Source organism: Bufo gargarizans, chromosome 8 (assembly GCF_014858855.1).
Source record: "Bufo gargarizans isolate SCDJY-AF-19 chromosome 8, ASM1485885v1, whole genome shotgun sequence".
NCBI lineage: Eukaryota > Metazoa > Chordata > Amphibia > Anura > Bufonidae > Bufo > Bufo gargarizans.
The window spans coordinates 81719241-81740882 of NC_058087.1; the positions used below are offsets into that span (position 1 = coordinate 81719241).

At 41.8% G+C, this 21642-nt stretch overlaps 1 protein-coding gene across 3 annotated transcripts in view; it reads left to right on the forward strand.

Annotated features, from left to right (window-relative positions):
* Positions 1 to 21642, forward strand: part of PARD3B (par-3 family cell polarity regulator beta) — a 1547452-nt gene that overhangs the window by 322829 nt on the left and 1202981 nt on the right. For all 3 annotated transcript variants that reach the window (XM_044302617.1, XM_044302618.1, XM_044302619.1), the window contains exon 4: positions 5092 to 5201. In XM_044302617.1, the coding sequence (XP_044158552.1) occupies positions 5092 to 5201 (110 nt within the window). The remainder of the gene's footprint in view (positions 1 to 5091; positions 5202 to 21642) is intronic.

The window sequence follows — 21642 nt, forward strand, 5'->3', positions numbered from 1 at the left end:
TAATCCATTCTGTTAGCTATAGAGTTATTGTGCGGTCAATACTACAGGCAAGTCTAATTTATGACTGTGTACATAAGTGTGCAGTGCACCACTGTTCATAGGTTAGCCGTTTTATAAGCTGTAGATTTACTGTGCGTTAGTATTATAGGCCACTGTTACTGTTAGGCAGATTGGCCTGGATATACCTGATTTATAGCATTTTGTGACTAATTCATTTTTTACAGAACAAATTTCTTGTTGAACTTTAGAAGCTGCCGAATTTTTCTAAACTTCACTAATCTCTAATGGAGGGTGTAGTGGGTTGAATTTCTGGCCCAGGGAAGGGTGTAGTAGGTGTTTACATTGCAGCTTACAACAGTATGGGAAGTGTGGCTGCTGCGAATGTACGCCCACAACCTGAAAGTTCTGGTTGTAAACAATGGAGCTCAGCAGGAGCTTGAAGATCGAAGTGAAGGCTTAGGAAAAGTTGACAGGTACGCTATTATGCGTTACAGGAGACTAGACAAGGTCCACACAATTTTTTTTTTTAGGATTCCATCACAACCCCTTTAATAAGGTTTCTCTCTGCTAGTCAGGTCTTGAATTTTCAGACACTACCAATATGGCCAATATAAAAGCTGCTGTGCAGAACCTATCCTCTACAGATTTCATGATGTGGTAAAAGCTCAGGCAACACTGAAACTTAACTCATATGACATTGCGTTACAAAACTTGGTTTCAGAAATCTAGGGTTTTCTCTCGCTCTCTCTTTGACGATAATCACAATCACATGCTTTTTTTTTTTTTATCACAAAACATCCAACATTGATTACATTGTTTTTTTTTACAATTTCTTCCTTTTATAAAATCCCTCCTATAAAATTGTATAATCAACTGTGGCAATTTTAGTGAAAATAAAGTTAGGATAATATCATTGGGCTAATTGCTAAATGCTAGAATTTTGTGCAGAATTTCAGCTGTGGTTTCATTCATTATTCTGACATATGATGAGTTCTGAATGCATATTGCACAAGTGGTGTTAGAGGATGGAGCCGTATGTTATTGTGACATGCTGAATACTTAGAACCTGGATATCGCTATGTGTTCTATCCTATTAATGTGTATAGAGATGAAGTTCAGCAGAGCCCCATTTTATAGCAGAACGGGGGTGCAGTCAAGAGGTACCGACTAATATGAAAAATAGAAAGATAACAAAGAGAAGTTGAAGAGAGAGAATTGTAAGACTTGTGATTATCTTCCCACGCTGGTAAATTACACCCACCCCCTCATGCTGTGCTTATTTTTCTTGTACTTGCTTAATAACGATGCAAGCCTTTTTCCACTGACTCTGGCATTACATTTGGCTATCACAACACAATAACATAAATCTACTAATATGCCACTTTACATCCGAATTATCCTAATCTATGTATCCTCCTTGCCACTGTGTTTTTGACATTTTTTCTTTTTTTTAGACTTTTTATTGATTCATTGTAACAAAGAAACATAACAAAACCATCTCTCTACAGTTGCTTCTTTCTTTTCTGTTTTCAATAGCTGAAAGCTACCAAATTTAATAGGTTGTTCACCAGTATAGATGATTTTTCATCTTTGTGTTGGACTGTGATGTCATTTCTCTCTGACCCGCATTCAATTTTGAGTCGACTCTGTGCAGTAACTTTGCCTATTCTTGCAGGAACAAAACACAATTAGAATCAAACTGCCTTAAGATTCATGTGTGGTTTGATCTAGGGCACATCTGCAGCATTTACTTGTACTGTGTGAACTGTGATCATTCATTCTTACATGTTATTGAAAATAGTTTTGATTTAAAGTGACTCTTAGTTCTGTGCATTGTGTGGAGCCGTAGAATCTGATGGTGGTAAGCTGTCAGATTTTGCTCCATTTTGTCATACTAGTGAAGCATGTTTTACCATTTTATCCAGTAATAGGTGAGGGAAACAGATCCGAACTAATCATCACAGATCAGTTAGAAGGATTATGGGGAATCTGTTATCCTTAATGGATCATGTTAAATGAGGGAAGCCACCTGAGATTGATATATTTGGGAACTACTTAATCAGGTCATCTACTTTAAGCATTCTGTTTTTGTTATCATCCTCATGAGAAGCTGATCACAGGTTCTTCTGACCAGAAACCCCCAGCAATTAGCTATCAACTTAGGAGGCAACAAGTTTTCAGTTTCCCCACAGCTCCTCCACAGGAGAAATGGAGCATTAAACGTCCTCGTTGAAGTCAGTCTGCTGTCTGTCTAAGTTATGGATATGCCTGAACATGACTTGCTCTTTGTATCTGCTCTTCATTCTGGGAATGTATCATCAATAAATAACCTATTGTTTAAATTATGTTTTTATGTTTAACATATTTTAAAGCATTTTAGGTGGTGATTTTACATTTTCCATGTCAATATCTATAATTAAACAAAAACCATAAAATCCTGCAGTTTTCACACTGGTCACTAAGCCTAATAATAGGCACCACATTTTGGCCTGTACAGATCACTTTACTGCAGTTACCTGCTTATCTATCAATCTAATCCTGAATGTAATGATATCGCCTCTGTGTATAGATAAGACAGGATCCTCCATTTGCAATAGATTGTCAGAGTTTATGTATTCTTTCCTTGTGAAATGACCTCTGCACAGGTCACACAACATGCCTAGAAGACTCTCCCATAGAAGTCAATGAGGTCCTCTTCTGACCATTGTGTCTATGGACCATGGGGCTGCCGTAAAGCAGTTTTTTCAATGCTTTCTAAATGCTATTAAGAACAGCTCAGGCAAGATGGCCCCCTTATAATCATGTTCAGGAGATAGAATTAAAAAAAATCTACAATAAGAAAATAAAAACAGGTTAGAGGAAAAGAAGATGTTTGGCAGATACATTGTTTTCAGTGGTATATTTCCTTTGTTTTTGTTTTATAAATGGAACAACCCCTTTATATATCATTTGAATAGATTTTTAATTGGTATTTAAAAATGTTAATATTGATGGTCTATTCTCCGAATAGGCCATCAATATCTGATTGGTGGGAGTATGAGACACCCTGCACCCCCACTTATCCGCTGTTAGCTCTGGTGCTGGAAGTCTGTACAAGAAATGCACGGAATACTGTTCACACGCCAACGGTCTTCGCTTCCTGCAACCAGGTCCTGCTGATCCCCAGTAGCAACTGCCTACAAACAGCAAGAAATACACAGCCCTATCCACTGGAAGCAACTGGCTACTGCAGTATTGCTCACATTCACTTCAACAGGTGCAGTGCTGCAGTCGTTTGCACCTTCCACTACATGGAGCGGCATTGCTTTGGTGCTGGAGCTACTTAGTAGTACCTGACCATGCCTAACCAGATATTGAATAGGCCATCAATAGTAATATCCTGAAATATTCCTTTAAATCCTTACAGTTAAGATTCATAGTTTTATTGGCTTCCTGTGAAATTAACCCTAGTCTGTGTGTGCAGAAAATTTTGATCGTGAGGCCCAGTAGGTAATGAGTAGGTAATGAGATAGATGTAAATGATTACATTCTCTGTTCAGTGCTGTGGGATGTGATTGTGCTGTATAAATGTTTTGGAATAATAATACAGAAATGTATGTTTTCTGTGTCTAAAACTAATAGATTATCCTTGATAAGGTTGATATGATAGACCATCATTGATTGGTGGGGGTCTACCCACAGGACCCCCTTCTGATGCAGAATGAAGGGGCATCGTTCATTTCAGTAGGGCTAAGCTGCAGTACCAAGCACACCCACATGTTCGGTAGACTCAGGGTACCTGGATGACTGGCATAGGCAACCTATTGGCCACCCAATTAGTTTTCTAGGCTTTATATAGATTTAAGTGATTTGTCCTTGCAGCGTATTCTTATTGAAAGTATAAAAAAAAAAAAAAGAGAACTTGTGTGATTAGAAATTGAAAGAAATATGAAATGCTTAGACTTGTCCTGCAATCCAGTGCTCCATGAAAGACAATTGATCTTTATTAGCACCAATTAATCTCATGGTGGCCATGTTGCATATGTTTGGGATACATAAGTGGGGGAAATGGAGAAATCGGGAAACCGGCTTTCATGTTAATAGGGGAATTACATTGCTATCAATTATTTCACAGACTGGTCTTGTTTTCTTGGAGGGATGTTTAACTACAGAAAAGCACCACATTTCTAAATTAGCATGATACATTACACTTAAAATTCACAAATATATCCAATAACACATGTTTGCTTCCTCTGTTTTTCATTGTCCACCTTTTCATTTACATAAAGCACTCGTTTCTCCTGTCATTATGCAAACAAGCTGTCATACATACTGCAAAGCTACCAGTTAAGATAATGAAGCTCTTGAGCCTAAATGGAAAATTGTGATTTCTTTAATGAATTCACATCCATGGCGTGTCTACAGAAGTTATGATCACTGAATGCTAATTCCCGCCATGTGACGTTCAGATCCCTCCAGCTCTTTAAGTCTTTTTTAGTTTGTTTCTGGAATACCAGCATTCGTCTCTTCAGCTGTCAATGGAATATTTTCTGTGAAGACCTGTGATCAATATAAAAATAAATACATAGACACGAGGTGCTGCCCCCATGTAATCCTCTTTATGGGCTGCGTGCAAGCACAGATGGTTATTCTCTGTTGCTTGTCTAGAGCCTCCAGTAGAAAAGCTTTTTCAAGTCATAATGGATCCGTTTTATTGGTTTCCATCCCTGCTTTCACATTAAATTAACTCAATTGGTTTTATTGGTATTTAATATATTCTTATGACTTGCACAGGTAGGCTTTGGATGGCATTGGAAATTTTAAATGGCTATTGACCTTCTAACCACTGAAATGCTGTGGCTTAATCCATTTATGTTCTCTCTGCTACATGACAGGTCCAGATGAGAAGCATTAACATTTGCCAGACATCTGAAGAGATTTCCTATTAGACTCTGTGTCTTATGTTTGTTTTCTAGAAAAGAACGTACGTTTTGTCACACTGTGAGCACATGAGGCAGACAGGGAAAAATATTATTTTAATGGCTGCTATTCACATATGAAAGCTTTGTCTGTTCTTTTCTGTGTAACTGATTGTCTTCTGCTTTGTTGCAGGAACCCCTCTTCTGGTCAGGCGGAGTAGTGACCCTACAATGGGACCTGTGGCAGATTTTCATCCAGGATCCTCTCATGATGCTGGGCAGAATCTAAAACTTGCTGTCCAGGTTAGTGTGAACACTGGCCTCTCTCACATGCAGTATCACATATAGTGGTCATGGTCTGAGACATCTTAATCTTGTACGTGTTCAGAAAGGATCACTTGAATATGCAGATATCCTGTACCATTTCATTCCTATCTGTCTGCAGATACATTCAGCATAGCTGCCATGGTGCTAGTGTGAGCAGTGCACATTATGATGATAAGCTGCCTCCAATCTGTATTTATAATTTACTTGTTTTAATGGTTATTTTATCACAAGAAAAAGCAAAACCAACTGACTTCTTTGTAGGGGAATTTTTGCCAGTTTTATGCTGCACTATTTAAAGCACCACAAACTAGTGGCAGAGACCTGTTGAAATGGCCGGATGCTTACTTTTTTGGCACAGTTTTTTTTTATTAATCTCTGATGAGAAGTACCAGCACTATCTAAGCACTTATTAACCTATTCAGAAGATGCTGCTCCACCTGCTAGTCTCTGGGTGATTCACAGCTTTCTTACTATGCTAGAAAGAAAAAGCTGCCAATCAGCAGCACGAGTTTGAAGCTCCTGAGCTTGTGTATTGCTTTTTGTGGATTCCAGCTCTTGTCTCCCTTTGGAAATGTTCAGTAGACATTTTAAGAAAACCAAATCTCTAATTTCAAGTGAATTTTCATAATGACCCATATTGTGTAAACTTGAGTAATATCAGTATCCATTATTACTATGTTACCTGTATCATATATTTTTCAGTAGTTTTATGTATGCACCATCTCTGCTTATCTAGGTTTCTTGAGCTCCACTCCAGAACGGGCGGACTCTCACTGCTGTAATGGTCAGAACTGCGCTTTGCCTTTCAGCCTTAATACTGTAATCAGTCATTTGCCCCTCCATAACACATGGGAACTGGTGGCCTCTCTACATATCCTTCCTTCCCCAATAGACAATTTCACCGTTTTGACTACACATAAGCGTATAGACACCATTTGATTGTCTCCTAAATGAATAATAAATCCACTTTCTAGATAGGCTTCATTAAAAAGTGTTTACTTTTTTGTGCTCCTGTAGAGGTGTGTGTCACTCCTTCCCCTAGCTGACTGCCTTGCTGAATCTAACGTAGCTCACACTACACCAACTAGACCACTGTGTAATCTCATACCCTTTGGTTATGAAAAACGGTGCGGATTCTGCAACGTGCAGGTGGCCTAAAGGTCACAGTTACTGAGCATTCAGACTACAATGGCCAGATAACGTTCTTCTGGCTGCCGTGCTTGTCCTTCTGTCTCTACTGTACCAAATTACTAGCATTGTTGAACATACATGAGGAATCAGCCATAATGCATACACTGATGCAAACGTCCATTTTTATCATTTCTGAAGTAATCTGGTATAGAAAAAATTGGAACCTGTTAATTGGTTTCTCTGTATATTGCATAACCACTGATAGACTGAAGAGAAGATATAGAAATCAGGTGTCTCATTCCTTGTCCATAAAGAGCAGTGATTTGGAGCTTTAATCATTAATTAGTTTATTTTGTGCTCACCGCTGTGTGCATCCCTCCCGGCCTGAACCAACATGTGGTTTCTTTTCTCTCTTCCTCTTGGGAGGGAGGCCGTCACTCCCTGGGATATAACTGAGCCAGGCCACCAGAATTCAATGCACCCCAGACGACAGATGGCCCCGGCTTTCACACTGACCTTCATGCTGGCTGTGTTTATAGCTCCATCACCTCCTTCCCCATCTCTGCACCTCTGAGACAGTTGGTCTCTCAAACCAGCTGCTTGCAATGCATTTGAATTCATCTGCATCCCCAGGGCTGTAAACACTACCCCAGCAGCATTCTGTAGCAATTCCAAACAGGATTGTTTGTCCAATACGGGTGTGCAAACCAGGATTCAGCCAGCTCTGAAATATCACACAGCATCTGACCAGAGTTAACCTGTTCTCTACTAGCGAAAAAATAACTGACTGCAAGCAGATCTGGATTTAGCATATCATATTAGCTTGTTTCTAGCTTTAACCCAATCCTGACTTAATTTTGTGCACTTACATAGCACTACTATATTCCTCAGCGCTTTACAGACACTAGCATCCAACTGTCTCTTATGGAGCTCACAATCTAAGTTCCCTATCAGTTTGTCTTTGGGGTGTGGGAGGAAACCCATGCAAACACAGGGGGAACATACAAACTCCATGCAGATGTTGTCCTTGGTCGGATTCAAACCCAGGACCCCAGCAATAGCCACTGAGCCACTGTGCTGCCCAATAAGAATAGCACATTCTGTATATCACCCTGTGAGATTTTCCTAGGGCATACATGCCGGTTAAAATGTGCATGCCCTGAAAACAGTTTTTAGAGCTGCTTATAGAAAGTTTTGTTCCTCAACTAAGGCATCCTGCAATTTTAAGCTTAACCTGCCAACAGTCTGATATCAGTATAGTCCCTTCTGGTTATTCTTTCTAGAAGGTCCTCCATATTAGATTTTTTCAGCTGGACTGTTGTTGGTCTTGAGGATAGAAGCACAAGAATTGCTGGCAGCATTGTAGACTCTTTTTACACTTATACTGGGAAAACTCCCAGCACATTACTTAAATGGACCCGTGGGCCTCCATTACACCAAATAAGTGTTCTTTCGGCCTCCATACGGCTGAATACAGTGGGGTTTCCATTCTTTAAAACTTAGGCAACCCCTTTAAACGGCCTAAAATAACAAATGAATGTATACTCGCCTGTTTTCTCCTCTGCCGCTTCCAGTGCTGTGCTTCGGTCTTCACCGCTGCTATCTTATGGTGGCATTGGTGACGTTCTGTACGCGGCTGAGGCCAGCAATTGGCTGCAGTGGTGACCTATGCATGGAACGTCACCTCTGCAGCCAAGATGTCAGCAGCAGAATGACTGGAGCAGAGCTTTTGAAGCAACATGGAATAGAACAGGTGAGTATCTGTTCATTGTTATTTTAGACCACTTACAGAATTATTTCATTCAGACAATCCCTTTGAATAGTGCAGAAGACTATGCTATTACATGCTCCAGTAAAAAAAAAAAAAAGTATACTGTGCAGTAACCAGTGCTCCCAGTGCGTACTAGTTAAATGAACCCATAGGCCCCCATTACTCCCACTAAGTGTTCTTTTGGCCTCCATTTGGCTTAATACAGTGGGGTTTCCATTCTTTAACTGTTTTGAATAGCTCAGCAAACTACATTATTCTATCCCGAGGCATCCTGTGCAACAAAGGGAAAACTGTGCAATATACAGTTTTTAAAAATGGGTGCCTATGAAGGACGGATGCCGCTCAGTGACATCCACTTTATGGGTCCGCTTCCTGGGGCATATGATAAATGGCTCACGTAATAATTCTCAATGATGCAGGTACACACCCCTACATTAATTGGCTAATAATGCAGCTGGAGGGGATGCTAACAAAACAAAACCTGTGGAATTTATTAATGTCAGAAACATTTTCATTTTTATCGTTGCCCCAGGGGAACTTGTATTCGTTATAGGTTAACCCTTTGATCCATGGTTTATCAACTGTCACTAATTGCTCTTTCAGGTAAGGGCAGTTTATGGATATGCTTATGACATGCATTCCTAATTTAGGAGTGATTATACCTCATAATCAAGTATTCTTCATTTCTGAAGGATACAATCTCTGTTACATTCTTCAACTTATATTTAGGCTCTCTGAGGACTTCATCTGTCTCCCTTCACTATCCTCGTGCGTGCAGTATTCTCCTGAAGCCTGTTTGTATGATCCGCCTTTTATCCCTGCTGTACTGTAGGAGCGATGTCTCCTTGGACTGCCCCCTCCTTCTGACAGCACAAGGTTGGTATTTGGCGCTGGTGTTCCCAGCACGAACTCCAGTACTGACCTGTATGCTAGGGGGAGGCAGTTCCCACTGACACAAAGGAAGGTAGAGTCAAACATTTTAAAAGCCGTAATTTTGGCGGCCACTATACTACCATCCTAGCACCGGAGCGCTCCCCCTATGTGAGAGGGGTAGCACGTTCTTACTGCTCAGACTTCTGTAAAGTTTGCTCTAAATATAGGGTTACAGGGTGGGCTCTGGGTGCAGAAAGGCATTGAGCCTGACATACCTTTGATATGTAGCTTCTTAGAGCAGTCACAACATTGTGTTCAGGAGTGGCTGCACTGGCTTCAGCGCGGGTGGTGAAGCAGCACATATCCACAATCACTATTTTTTGGGTGGGGTGGATACATTGGGTGTATTATTGGTAGCAGTCTACTCATGATTTAGTCTGGCGGCAACCTGGGTTGTTTTATTTTCAACCAAGGTTGACTGCCAGCACACTTTACTTTCAGTTCTTCATTGAGGGACAGGCCTTTACTTGTTTTCAGGCCACACGTTAGTTCCCGTGAACTGTATTTGTGTGTTTGGTGGATTTAGTACTCCCTTTCCATCTTTATTTTAGTGATTATCATTCAATAAAAGTTTTTTATTTAGTTTTTTTAGCATATGATAAATGTACCCAAAATAAGTGGGAAAAAAAGTCTTAATCATCGCAACAGAAATGACATATGTCTTTGGCGAAGCTGAACATGTATGTTAAGGTGGATAAGTAGTTATACCTACCGGCCAATAACTTCATGTTAATACTCCTGTGGTCAGCTTTGACGTACTTTTGCATGGGCTGATGATCGCCCCACGTACACATGCCCAGTGACCAGCTCGCAAGTGAGCATGTTTGTCGTCTGATTGCATCTTTCACGCAGACAGAAAAAATCATTGTTATTGACATCATATCCCTATGATCCCTAACGATCATTTGTCCCTATTTGCTATGTCTGCACAGTGATTGCCCTGTTTAAATGGAGCTCAAATGAGCACTGCCTGACTTACTATATAATTTATTAGCACATATTATGGGCCATGCTAGTATGAACAAACCCTTAGTTTTCAATTTGCACAGGCAGCCTCATTTGTCTTGGAATAAAACTTATGATGGTTAAAACTGCGGTAGGTAGATATGTGTGCATAGCAAACAGTAAGGCTATATATGGACACATGTATCAATGTGTACTTATGTATCATATTTTGTGGATGAGCCTTCTTATTTGAAGAGGAATTCTCCTTTATGTAAAAAATGAGCACTGGTGTCTTGCAGTGCTGGGGTCCTGGGTTCAAACCCGACCAAGGACAACATCTGGGTGGAGTTTCTATGTTCTCCCTGTGTTTGTATAAGTTTTCTCCAGGTGCTCTGGTTTCATCCCACACTCCAAAGACATACTGATAGGGATAGGGATCTTAGATTGTGAGCCCTATAGGAGACAGCGAGTGATGCCAATGTCTGTAAAGTGCTGCGGAATATGTCAGTGCTATATAAGTCAGTAAAATAAATAAATACAAATATTAAATAATAACATTATTCGATATACACTAAAAATAAAAGTTAATTGACTTCTAATCTTACACAAAGCCTCGTAACTCCTAGGTAATATGTTAGCAAAGATGAGCGAATTTCCGCTTATGAAATTTGTTTGCAATTCGTTTACTGGTAAAAGCAGAATTGCGTTATGGATACCGTTACCACAGACCATAACGCAATTCTGTGTTGGAATGCATAACGGGATGCCTTTAGAGGCATTCCGTTATTCAGTCCATCATAATAGAAGTCTATGATCTGCATAACAGATCCGTCCCGTTTCTGTTATGCAGGAGAGGACTCCATAAAGCAATTCTTTTACCAGTAAACAAATCTCAAACAAATTTCAAAATATTAAATTTGCTCATCTCTATATGTTAGACTACAGACTGCTTTTACGGCATAGCCTGATATCTGAATTTCTACTATGGTGCGTGATAGCTTGTATTGTGCTACAACGGAGCAGTTCTATTCTGAGGTGTGCACAATCTCCAGCAGAATGAATGATGTGTGAGTTATCAATGTCTTTTGTTGCTGTCTGAAATGTTCTGGCCAGGGTGCTGTCCATGTAAGATAACCAGGTGTTTTTTATCTCCTAAGAACATAAAAGACAGAATTCTCACATAACAGCATACACTTCCACAAAAGTTACAAATGACCTTTATCTCTGTTTAGAATATAGAAACCTTTGTCCTATCGAGGTAGGTGGCCTGGCGTAAAATGTGTAAAAGTTGTGGTTAAGGTGACCTGCTCATGTTTATTGTAACGTGTATAGGATGAGTGCCTGAAATATTGAAGGCTACCATGTAGCCATTGAATGGAGACATATATACAGTGGATATAAAAAGTCTACACACTCAGAATTTTTTCTACCTTTAATGTGACCTATAAACTGCCACTCAATTGAAAAACTAACTGAAATATTTTAGGTGGAGGGAAAAAGAAAAAATAGATAAATACATAATATGGTTGCATTATTGGAGAATTTAATTGGGGATGTAGCGGTGTTCAGAATTAAGCAACCACATTCAAAATCATGTTAAATAGGAGTCAGCATACACCTGCCATCATTTAAAGTGCCTCTGATTAACCCCAAATAAATTTCAGCAGCTCTAGTTGGTCTTTCCTGAAATTTTCTTAGTCGCATCCCACAGCAAAAGCCATGGTCCACAGAGAGCTTCCAAAGCATCAGAGGGATCTTATCGTTAAAAGGTATCAGTCAGGAGAAGGGTACAAAAGAATTTCCAAGGCATTAGACATACCATGGAACACATCAAGTGGAGAAAATATGGCACAACAGTGACATTACCAGCAACTGCCATAAAAGAAGGTGGAGGCAGCATATCCGGTAAAAAAATCCCTTTAATGGGAGCCGCTTAAGTGAACAAACGTGCAGCAGGTCGTGACGTTTTGGCTGATTCACAGCCTTTATCAAACACAATGTGAAATCTAAAAGATCATGCTTAAATACAATAAAACACACCACCTCTCATAGGAGTGGCCAATAACACAATTAATAGAGTGCTGATGTCATCAAAATGAGTACACTTGTGCCCCTACATCGTGTCTAAGTATGCACCCACAGTGGGTATAAGATCCACTGCCCCACATACCTCCATGGCGCACATGTTCCTAGGCATCCTCTAGCAACCAGCACGCATGTCCGGGGAGGAGGGGTCACGTCATTGCATGATCAATTCTGGGTCACCTGATCGCAAACGTCTCCGCCCATGCGATCATCACGTCATCCCAGACCTCCCCTATCACGCGTGCCATTGCCAGTGACGCCTGTGAATCGATCCGCCCACCTCCCCGCTGTGTGGGCGATCAACTCACAACCGCACGTCCTCGACAGCAGGAACCTTAACCCAGCGCTGCGGCATCCACAGCCCACCGCCAAGACATCCGTGGATCACCTTATCTCGTCCGGCACACCCGTGGACCGGATCTCCCAACCTCCATGTCACCAGCCGAAACCCGGCCCAGGTGACGTTATGGCTCCGCCCCCTCGTCATCCAGCCGGCCCCGTGTTGCCAAGGACGCACACAGGATCCAACGCCGCTCGCGTCAGTGACGTGCAGCTAGGGGTCCCCACACTCACAACAAGGGTGCAGGCAGGAACAAATCACATAATGCATCCGTGCACCATGATGTGATGTGATCTCTCAAAAGGTGGGGGAGGTTGACCGAGAGTCCACGTTCCAGGGAAGGGAGAAGGTTAGGGATCACAAACGGATCCCGTTTGTTTCAACATATGGAGCCAACAGTGGTGACACAGCGCGTATTATACGTAAAGAATGGCACATTTTACAGAAAGTGCTACCCATGATAGACGAATTTGAAGGCTTCCCCATGATGGCATATAAGAGAGGTGCCAATCTACGTGACAAGTTGGTAAGGACCGAGGTTAGTGAGCCACATGGGGATGGGCAGAGGTATCTGGCACCAAGGAAGTTGGGATGTTTTCCCTGCCTTGGTTGTTGCAATTGCGGCAACATGATAAAGGGAGATGCCTTTGCCCATCCCTATAGTGGTAAGTCCTATAAGATTAAGAATTTCTTTACATGTAGATCACGGGACGTGATATATATGATCACGTGCCCATGTGGCCTTATTTATATAGGGGAGACCACAATGGAAACCCGGGAACGTATTAACTCCCATAAGAGTAATATTAGAAGGGCCCAGATTGACAAACCGGTGGCGAAACACTTCCTGGAACGTGGACACTCGGTCAACCAACTCAGATTTAGAATCATTGATTCGGTTGGCCCCTTGAGGCGCGGGGGGGGGGGACAAGGAACGGATTCTACACAAAAAAGAGCTTAAATGGATCTTTGAGATGAGAGCACTCCAGCCCTTTGGAATGAACGTAGATTTCTATGTGACAAATGTGTAATTGATCTGAGTGACCTTTGATCTGAATTGACTATCTGTATAGTATTTTAATTGAATCTTGTTTTGGTATTAATTCACATGCACGTATTTTTCAACCCACATCACATCATGGTGCGCGGATGCATTATATGATTTGTTCCTGCCTGCACCCCTGTTGTGAGTGTGGGGACCCCTAGCTGCACGTCACTGATGCGGGCGGCGTTGGATCCCGTTTGCGTCCTTGGCAACACGGGGCCGGCTGAATGACGAGGGGGCGGAGCCATGACGTCACCTGGGCCGGGTTTTGGCTGGTGACATGGAGGTTGGGAGATTCTGCCCACACCTTTCTGGACGGTCCCCGGGTGTGCCGGATGAGATAAGGTGATCCACGGATGTCTTGGTGGTGGGCTGTGGATGCCGCACCGCTGGGTTAAGGTTCCTGCTGTCGAAGACGTGCGGTTGTGAGTTGATCGCCCACACCTCGGGGAGGTGGGCGGATCGATTCACAGGCGTCCCTGGCAACGGCACGCGTGATAGGGGAGGTCTGGGATGACGTGATGATCGCATGGGCGGAGACGCTTGCGATCAGGTGACCCAGAATTGATCATGCAATGACGTGACCCCTCCTCCCCGGACATGCGTGCTGGTTGCTAGAGGACGCCTCGGAACATGTGCGCCATGGAGGTATGTGGGGCAGTGGATCTTATACCCACTGTGGGTGCATACTTAGACACGATGTAGGGGCACAAGTGTACTCATTTTGATGACATCAGCACTCTATTCGTTGTGTTATTGGCCACTCCTATGAGAGTGGGTGTGTTTTAATGTATTTAAGTATGATCTTTTAGATTTCACATTGTGTTTGATAAAGGCTGTGAATCAGCCAAAACGTCACAACCTGCTGCACGTTTGTTCACTTAAGCGGCTCCCATTAAAGGGATTTTTTACCGGATATGCTGCCTCCATCTTCTTTTATGGGACTTGCCACTTCGGAGCCCTGATGATCCTTGGACTCCAGGTAGGCTGTTGCATTCCGGATGACCTCGAGATCTGGTGAGTGCGACTCTACAACCATTTTTTATTACCAGCAACTGGTAAAGAGAAGAGAAGAAAACTGGTCTGGGAGGCTACCAAGAGGCCCACAGCAACATTAAAGGAGCTGCACGAATATCTGGCAAGTACTGGCTGCGTGGTACATGTGACAACAATCTCCCGTATTCTTCATATGACTGGGCTATGGGGTAGAGTGGCAAGCCTTTTCTTAAGAAGAAAAACATCCAAGCCAGGCTACATTTTGCAAAAACACATCTGAGGTCTCCCAAAAGCATGTGGGAAAAGGTGTTATGGTCATATGGCCATAATTCCAAAAGATATGTTTAGCGCAAAAACAACACTGCACATCAAAAGAACACCATACCCACAGTGAAGCATGGTGGTGGCAGCATCATGCTTTGGGGCTGTTTTTCTTCAGCTGGAACTGGGGCCTTAGTTAAGCTAGAGGGAATTATAACAGTTCCAAATACCAGTCAATATTGGCACAAAACCTTCAGGCTTCTGCTAGAAAGCTGAACATGAAGAGGAACTTCATCTTTCAGCATGACAACGACCCAAAGCATACATCCAAATCAGCAAATGAAATGGCTTTACCATAAGAAAATTAAAGTTTTGTAATGGCCCAGCCAGAGCCCAGACCTGAATCCGATTGAAAATCTGTGAGGTGATCTGTAGAGAGCTGTGCACAGGAGATGCCCTCACAATATGACAGATTTGGAGTGTTTTTGCCAAGGAGAGTGGGCAAATCTTGCCAAGTCAAAATGTGCCATGCTGATAGACTCATACCCCAAAAGACTGAGTGCTGTAATAAAATCAAAAGGTGCTTCAACAAAGTATTAGTTTAAGGGTGTGCACACTTATGAAACCATATTATTTAATTTTTATTTTCTTCCCTCTACCTAAAAGATTTCAGTTTGTTTTTCAATTGAGTTGTACAGTTTATAGGTCACATTAAAGGAGAAAAAAATTCTGAAATGATTTATCTTTGTCTCATTTTTTTTCCAGCACAGAAACCTGACATTTTAACAGGGGTGTGTAGACTTTTTATATCCACTGTACATCGGCCATACTATTAAGAGTTGGTCTAATATTATGTAGGCCCCCCTCATGCCAATAAAACAGCTGGGAACTGTTGAGACATAAGCCTCACAGGACCCCTGAAGCAGTTCAATATTATAGTGGATATCCCATGAATGTGTGGCCATCTGAGCAGGACAAAGAAATAAGAAAAAACAAACAAAAAACAGCAGATGGTGCAATACATATACGTTTTAATAAATAAATAAATGTCCCTTTACAATCTGTTGCCGGTAAACAAGGATTTTTGTGTTTGCACAAATGATCAAATTGGGCAATTAGTGGTAAATTTACACCGACAGATCACCGCTCACGAGTGTTACTTTGAACGATCGTTAACGATGATCTATGCCATGCTAGGCCTCTGTAAAGGGCTATTAACTTAGTGACTTAAATATTAAATTACATGTAATTACAAAAAATTTCAGATCTAGGTCCTGTTTTTAAAACCTAGAACATTTTTTGTGGGACAACCCCCTTAACTTTTTTTTTTTTATCAACTTGAGTTACAGTAGTACTTCTATGCAATCAAACCAGGCGAGCTAGCCTTCTCTCTTCATGTACATCTTGGGCACCCATGACATTGTTCATGGTTCATCAGTTGTCATTCCTTGGACCACTTTTGGTATATAATAGCCACTGCATACCAGCACCACACAAGACCTGCCTTTTGATGATGATCTCACTCAACTGCTTTAGGGATCCTTCACTTGGTGTTATGCAAAAGCAGAATTCTATGCAAAAAAAGGCAGGCAGTGGAGAAGAATCTGCCTTCTATTAATTTCAATGTGAGGCCACGCCTCCATTCATGCGGCAGCAGTTTATTACTGTGAGAGTGGCAATAAAAAGCTATTTACTTCACCCGTCAGTGATTCGGCATATTATTCCTAAAGTGAGTTTTTAACCACTTCTGTACCATCTGTTGGCTAGAAAAATGTGGGCAGTCTACACTTAGCTCTGCAAGGACTTTCCTGAACGTCCTTGCAGAGTTAACAGCTTGTAGCTAGCTGTCTGTGATAGAGAAGGCAGTTTATTTTTTTATTTTTTTTATTTTTTATTTTTTTACAATCCTTTGTTTTTCATTGCTGTATACACATGCACCAGGAGGCTGTATACAGACCTCCCAAGTGTCCCTCTTTTTGATCCAAGTCTCTCTGTCCCCCTTTGCTCCATAAATGTCCCTCTTTTAGTATAGATTTTCATTATTTTCTTAAAATGCAAAAAGTGTTTGGTTCCTGTCTGTATATTTGACCCCACCCTGTATATTATTTCATTATTTGATGCAATTAGATTTTTAGAAATTTCTATATTTAGATAATTTTTGCACTATTTTGTAAGAGAAAACTATTGAAGTATATAAATATGCAGGAAAAATTGATATTTCACGCGATGAACCATAGGTGTCCCTCTTTGCACATCCAATAACTTGGGAGGAATGTGTATATACAGATCAGGAAGTGGCAATGTAACTTCCTGCTCCGGTCCTAGCAAATCTTGTGATCGCTATCAGTGGGGTATCTGAAGGAGCTTATTGGGTCTTAGCTCTGCAACGAGACTGAACAGCCTTGCTAAAATGTCTTAGCTGCATACTGGAGAAATCAGCAATAAAAAAAAAAAAAATTATATATATATATATATATATCTATATATATATATATATATATATATATATATATATATATATCTGTTAAATGCCCACCAAAGGTCTTGTACTGATTCAACTGATTAAATAAATTTTGACAAAAGAAAAATACTTGTTTTTATAATGCACATACTGTATTGAGTTTGTAACTTAAAAAAAAATAAAAAAAGGACTATTGCAAGAAAAAAACATAGATGAATGTTTCTGTCAAGTTGGATGCCAGCGGGGCAATTTTGGACAGCTCAACTGCGTTAAATCTATTGGTTATTGTTATTTTGTACAAATGCTATTTAAACTTTATACTGCTCTTTAAAATGCTGTTGTGACAGTAGTTTGTCATGAATTAGTGACTTGTTAAAGTGATGCTATAGCACAATTTAATAATAGTTTGTCAGATTCTGCAGTGCTAGTTCTCCCCCAAGGAGGTGGTATTACCTATGTGTCATCCATATGCCTTTGTCTTTATGGAAAAAGCCCTTTGCCCAGTGGCTGTGACAAGGCCAAGTGTTATTGTGATGACAGAAAGTTGAAGGCGATTTCATTTATTATTCTCTTAATGAGAACAGTTCTCATGTAAATAATCTAAAAAGGGGTATTTGGCTGAAAGCATGGACACCTGGGGCTCTATTCTGCAAAGTGTTTTATGAAGACAGATTGGTGCTGTCTGAATAACTCGGACAAGCAAAATAATTGAAGCTGAGTGTTGTCTTTGACATTTCCTCTGCACTGCAACAGAGCCAAAGTGACATATTGTGGTAGTGATGGGCTTTGATGGTATATCATGCCATCTCTTCATCCAGAGGCTTCTGCCAGTCTAGCGGGTAAAATTATTTTACCAGGAGACAGAATATTGCTCAGGGCGAGATTTGCTTTCAGACTTCATCATCATTTGACTGAACCACTTTGTCCTAAACTATTGGAGAACGATCTTGGAGCGCTAAGGATAGGAACTTCAGGTTGGCATGTATTTCAAGAACAAACTGCAGAGAAAGATGAATGCCTTTATTAAGGCATTGATTTTATTATGTATCACAACATATAAAGATCCAATGATTTGGCCACTTGCTTCTCCCTATTGTTAGAGGGTGTTTCATTTTCTCATTGTTGCTATGCAATGGCTAGTTAAAAGCCCATTCAGCTATGGTGCTTAGCAGCATATGGTTAGGTGGAGGTTACTGAGCCATAAGTGCCTTTTGATAGAAAAACAAAAAGCTGTCTTTTATGATTAAGCTATATTGTCTACAGCACTGGTGTTTCTAAAGTGGCAGGCAAACAGATGAGCAGATGTAGATCACGTGGCTCTTACAGATTTCTCTGCTTGTCCTGTCAAAACTTTACTTGGCAAAATATTCACATTACACCAGATGGGAGAGTATTATCCTTACAGTCCATTAGTGGCCACATGTATTGTGTGCTTTTTTTTAAATTATTTTGATATGCTTGTATTGCAGTTACTACTGTTGTCTGTACTATTAAATGAGACTAGTATGAATATGAACAGCAAAAAGTAGAGAATATTTTAAACTAATTTAAACATTGAGGTCAAGCACAAAATTATATATGCCAGGGGGAGAAAAACAGAACTGGATCGCACATCCACAGTGGTATTGTCACGGAGTAGAGTCGCGGGTATAAAGATAGAGCGGAGGTGCACCCCCTGAGCTGCCACCCGGTCCCCTGTCCCTGCCTACTTGCACCACCCGCCCTAGGTGACAGGGCGCAACTGGGCAACAGTCCCTAACCTGAGTAAGTGCAAGCAGAGAGATAGAGACAGCAGGGAAGCAGACAGCCAATGAGAGGTAGCACTAGAACGGACAGAGAGGTGGAGCAAGCAAGGTATCACCAAAAATGGAAGGGCGAGGTGGGTCAACTAGCCGGGGTCAGTACAGGAGGTCACGTCAATACAAGAGAAGAGGCAAAGACAAAATCCAAAAGCAAGCCAAGGTCAAAATCCGAGAGGTAGTGTCAAGGTTCAAGGAGCAGGTTAGAAGAGGTGTCAGGAAGCAGATCAAGGGTCAAATCCAAAGGTAAGCTAAATAACAATAATAATACACAGCCTAAGGGACCAAAATCACAGGCAACCTGTAACCAGCAGGTTGCCTGTATTTATAGTGGGGAGTGAGGGTCATGTGATGTGGCCGGCGTGACATGACCGACAGACAAACAAGTTGAGCACCGAGTGATCAGCTTGGCGCTCAAGGCAGACCTATGAGCAAGGAGCCTCCCAGCTAGCAAAAGCCGCCCTGGGAATGAGGCTGAACACAGATCCTCGCTCCCAAAGCTAAGCAGCAGGTCTGCGGTTGATGGGAGACCGAGTGCGCCTTCGGCACCCCGTTGCTGTTTGACTCCTGGGTCCCGCCGCCTACTAGGGCAGTGCTGCTTTGTCACCGCATTGCGCTGCGCTTTTTTGTCAGAGTAGGTCCCACTCAAAGAGGTGACCTTGGCGTGGTGAGTGGGCTTATGCCTTTTGATCAAAATGTACACTAATGCCTCTTGTACAGCATGCAGTATGGGGGGCTGTACACTTCAACATGGCGTTGAGAAGCGAGTTTGATTAGATCAAAGCATAGCATTGTGGACATGCGATCCAGTTCTGTTTTTCTCCCCCGGCACACAATTATATATCTATCTACCTTATTTTTTGGACTATAAGACACACCTAGGATTTGGAGGAGGAACATAAAAAAATATATTTTCCATCAGACCCCAGAGCAGATTCCCTAATCAGACTCTCATTCTTCATCAGACCTCAGGTCAGACCCTCATCAGACCCCAAAATCACCCCCAAGCTCCATCAGCCTCAGTCAAACTCCTCGACCTACATCTCAGATCAGACCCCCCCCCCCCAGAAGAAGTATGTTTATGAATTATGGACCTTAACTGCAGCCATATAATTATCTTGTTTCACCATTATAGTGCAGTAGGAGGGCAGAATGTGATTTGGTGTATCTAGTTTGCTACCTATTTAGAGAATCAATTGTGACAGAAATTAAAATCTAACTGTACATACAGTAGCTTATCCAGGTGTGTTTTGCTGGAACAGGGCATAAAGTAAGCAAACTAATGGGTTGTAGAAAGTTAAACCAAAGTGTCTATGCATGCACCAAATTTATCATCCAGCCTGAGCCACTGTGATAACGTTTACATTAAAGTTTACCATAATTTTAAGATTATTAAACTTCCCCCAATGTGCTAGTAAACAAAATTTTAGTTGGAAAATAATTCTTACAGTAAAAAAAAAAAAAAACTGCTGTCAAACAATGTGCTTGCTAACTTTGCAACCTGCTTTTAACTGTTTGTACCCTCTTTGATTTCTATAATTTGTCCCCTTGTGGCAGGAAAAGATCATTAGAGTCCTTTCCTTCTTCAAGCAGACGGTAGTATTGCAGCCTGCAGACATGGAGTGTATTCAAACCTAGCAGTTGAGATGTGTGACTCTGAAGAATGACTCCATTATTCTCTAGCCACTGATTGGCAGCTGTCTTCCTGTTACTGTGCATAGGGAGAAATCTGTCAAGCAGCCACCGGAGAGAGTAGAATGACCATGAATATCAATTGAATCTTTGTAGGCAGCATGCTGCAAATATGTAATAAATAAAAAAATCTGTTGCACTTTAAGGTCGAAACTACATTTAGATCTTAGCCACAGGACCTATTACGCCACTAAAGATTGCTGTGTAGCAATGCAGCCATTGAATTCAATGGGGTCTTAGGGCAACTTGCCTCAACTGTGACCCTAGAATCTCAAATAAATCCAGCAGGATCACCATGGAACCCCAGCCTAACACAAGTGACAGACAACTGAAATCAATATGTCTGTCATTACTGTATTCTCTTCTCAAAAGGGGCAGCATAATAGACCTGACAGGTTCTCTTTAAAGGGATTCTGTCACCTCCCCTAAGCCAAAAAACGATGCACAGCTTACCTGGATTAGGCTGTGCTCTTTTATCTTGAAATCCGTCCAGCAGTTACTGCAAAAAACGACTTTGATTGATATGTAAATGTGTCCTGAAGGTGCCCAGAGGGGAGTTTTTTTCTTCTTAGAGAGCCCAGTACCGCCCCTCTTTCAGTGCCCAGCCCGCCTTCCTTGTACTGTCTAACCGCCGCCCCCAGCCTGCCACAGCCTCTCCTCCCTCTCCTCCCCCTCCCTCACGCCGAACGAACTCTCGCACAGGTGCAGTACCCACTGAGGGCTGCGCCTGTGCGATCAGCAGGAGACTGAGGGCAGCAGCTTCATCTTCGTCACTGGGCATGCGCCGAGCCCAGTGACGTCCGATGCTCGCTCTTCCCTGCTGACTGAGGGAGGGGGAGGAGAGGCTGTGGCATGCTGGGGGCGGCGGTTAGACAGTACAAGGAAGGCGGGCTGGGCACTGAAAGAGGGGCGGTACTGGGCTCTCTAAGAAGAAAAAAACGCCCCTCTGGGCACCTTC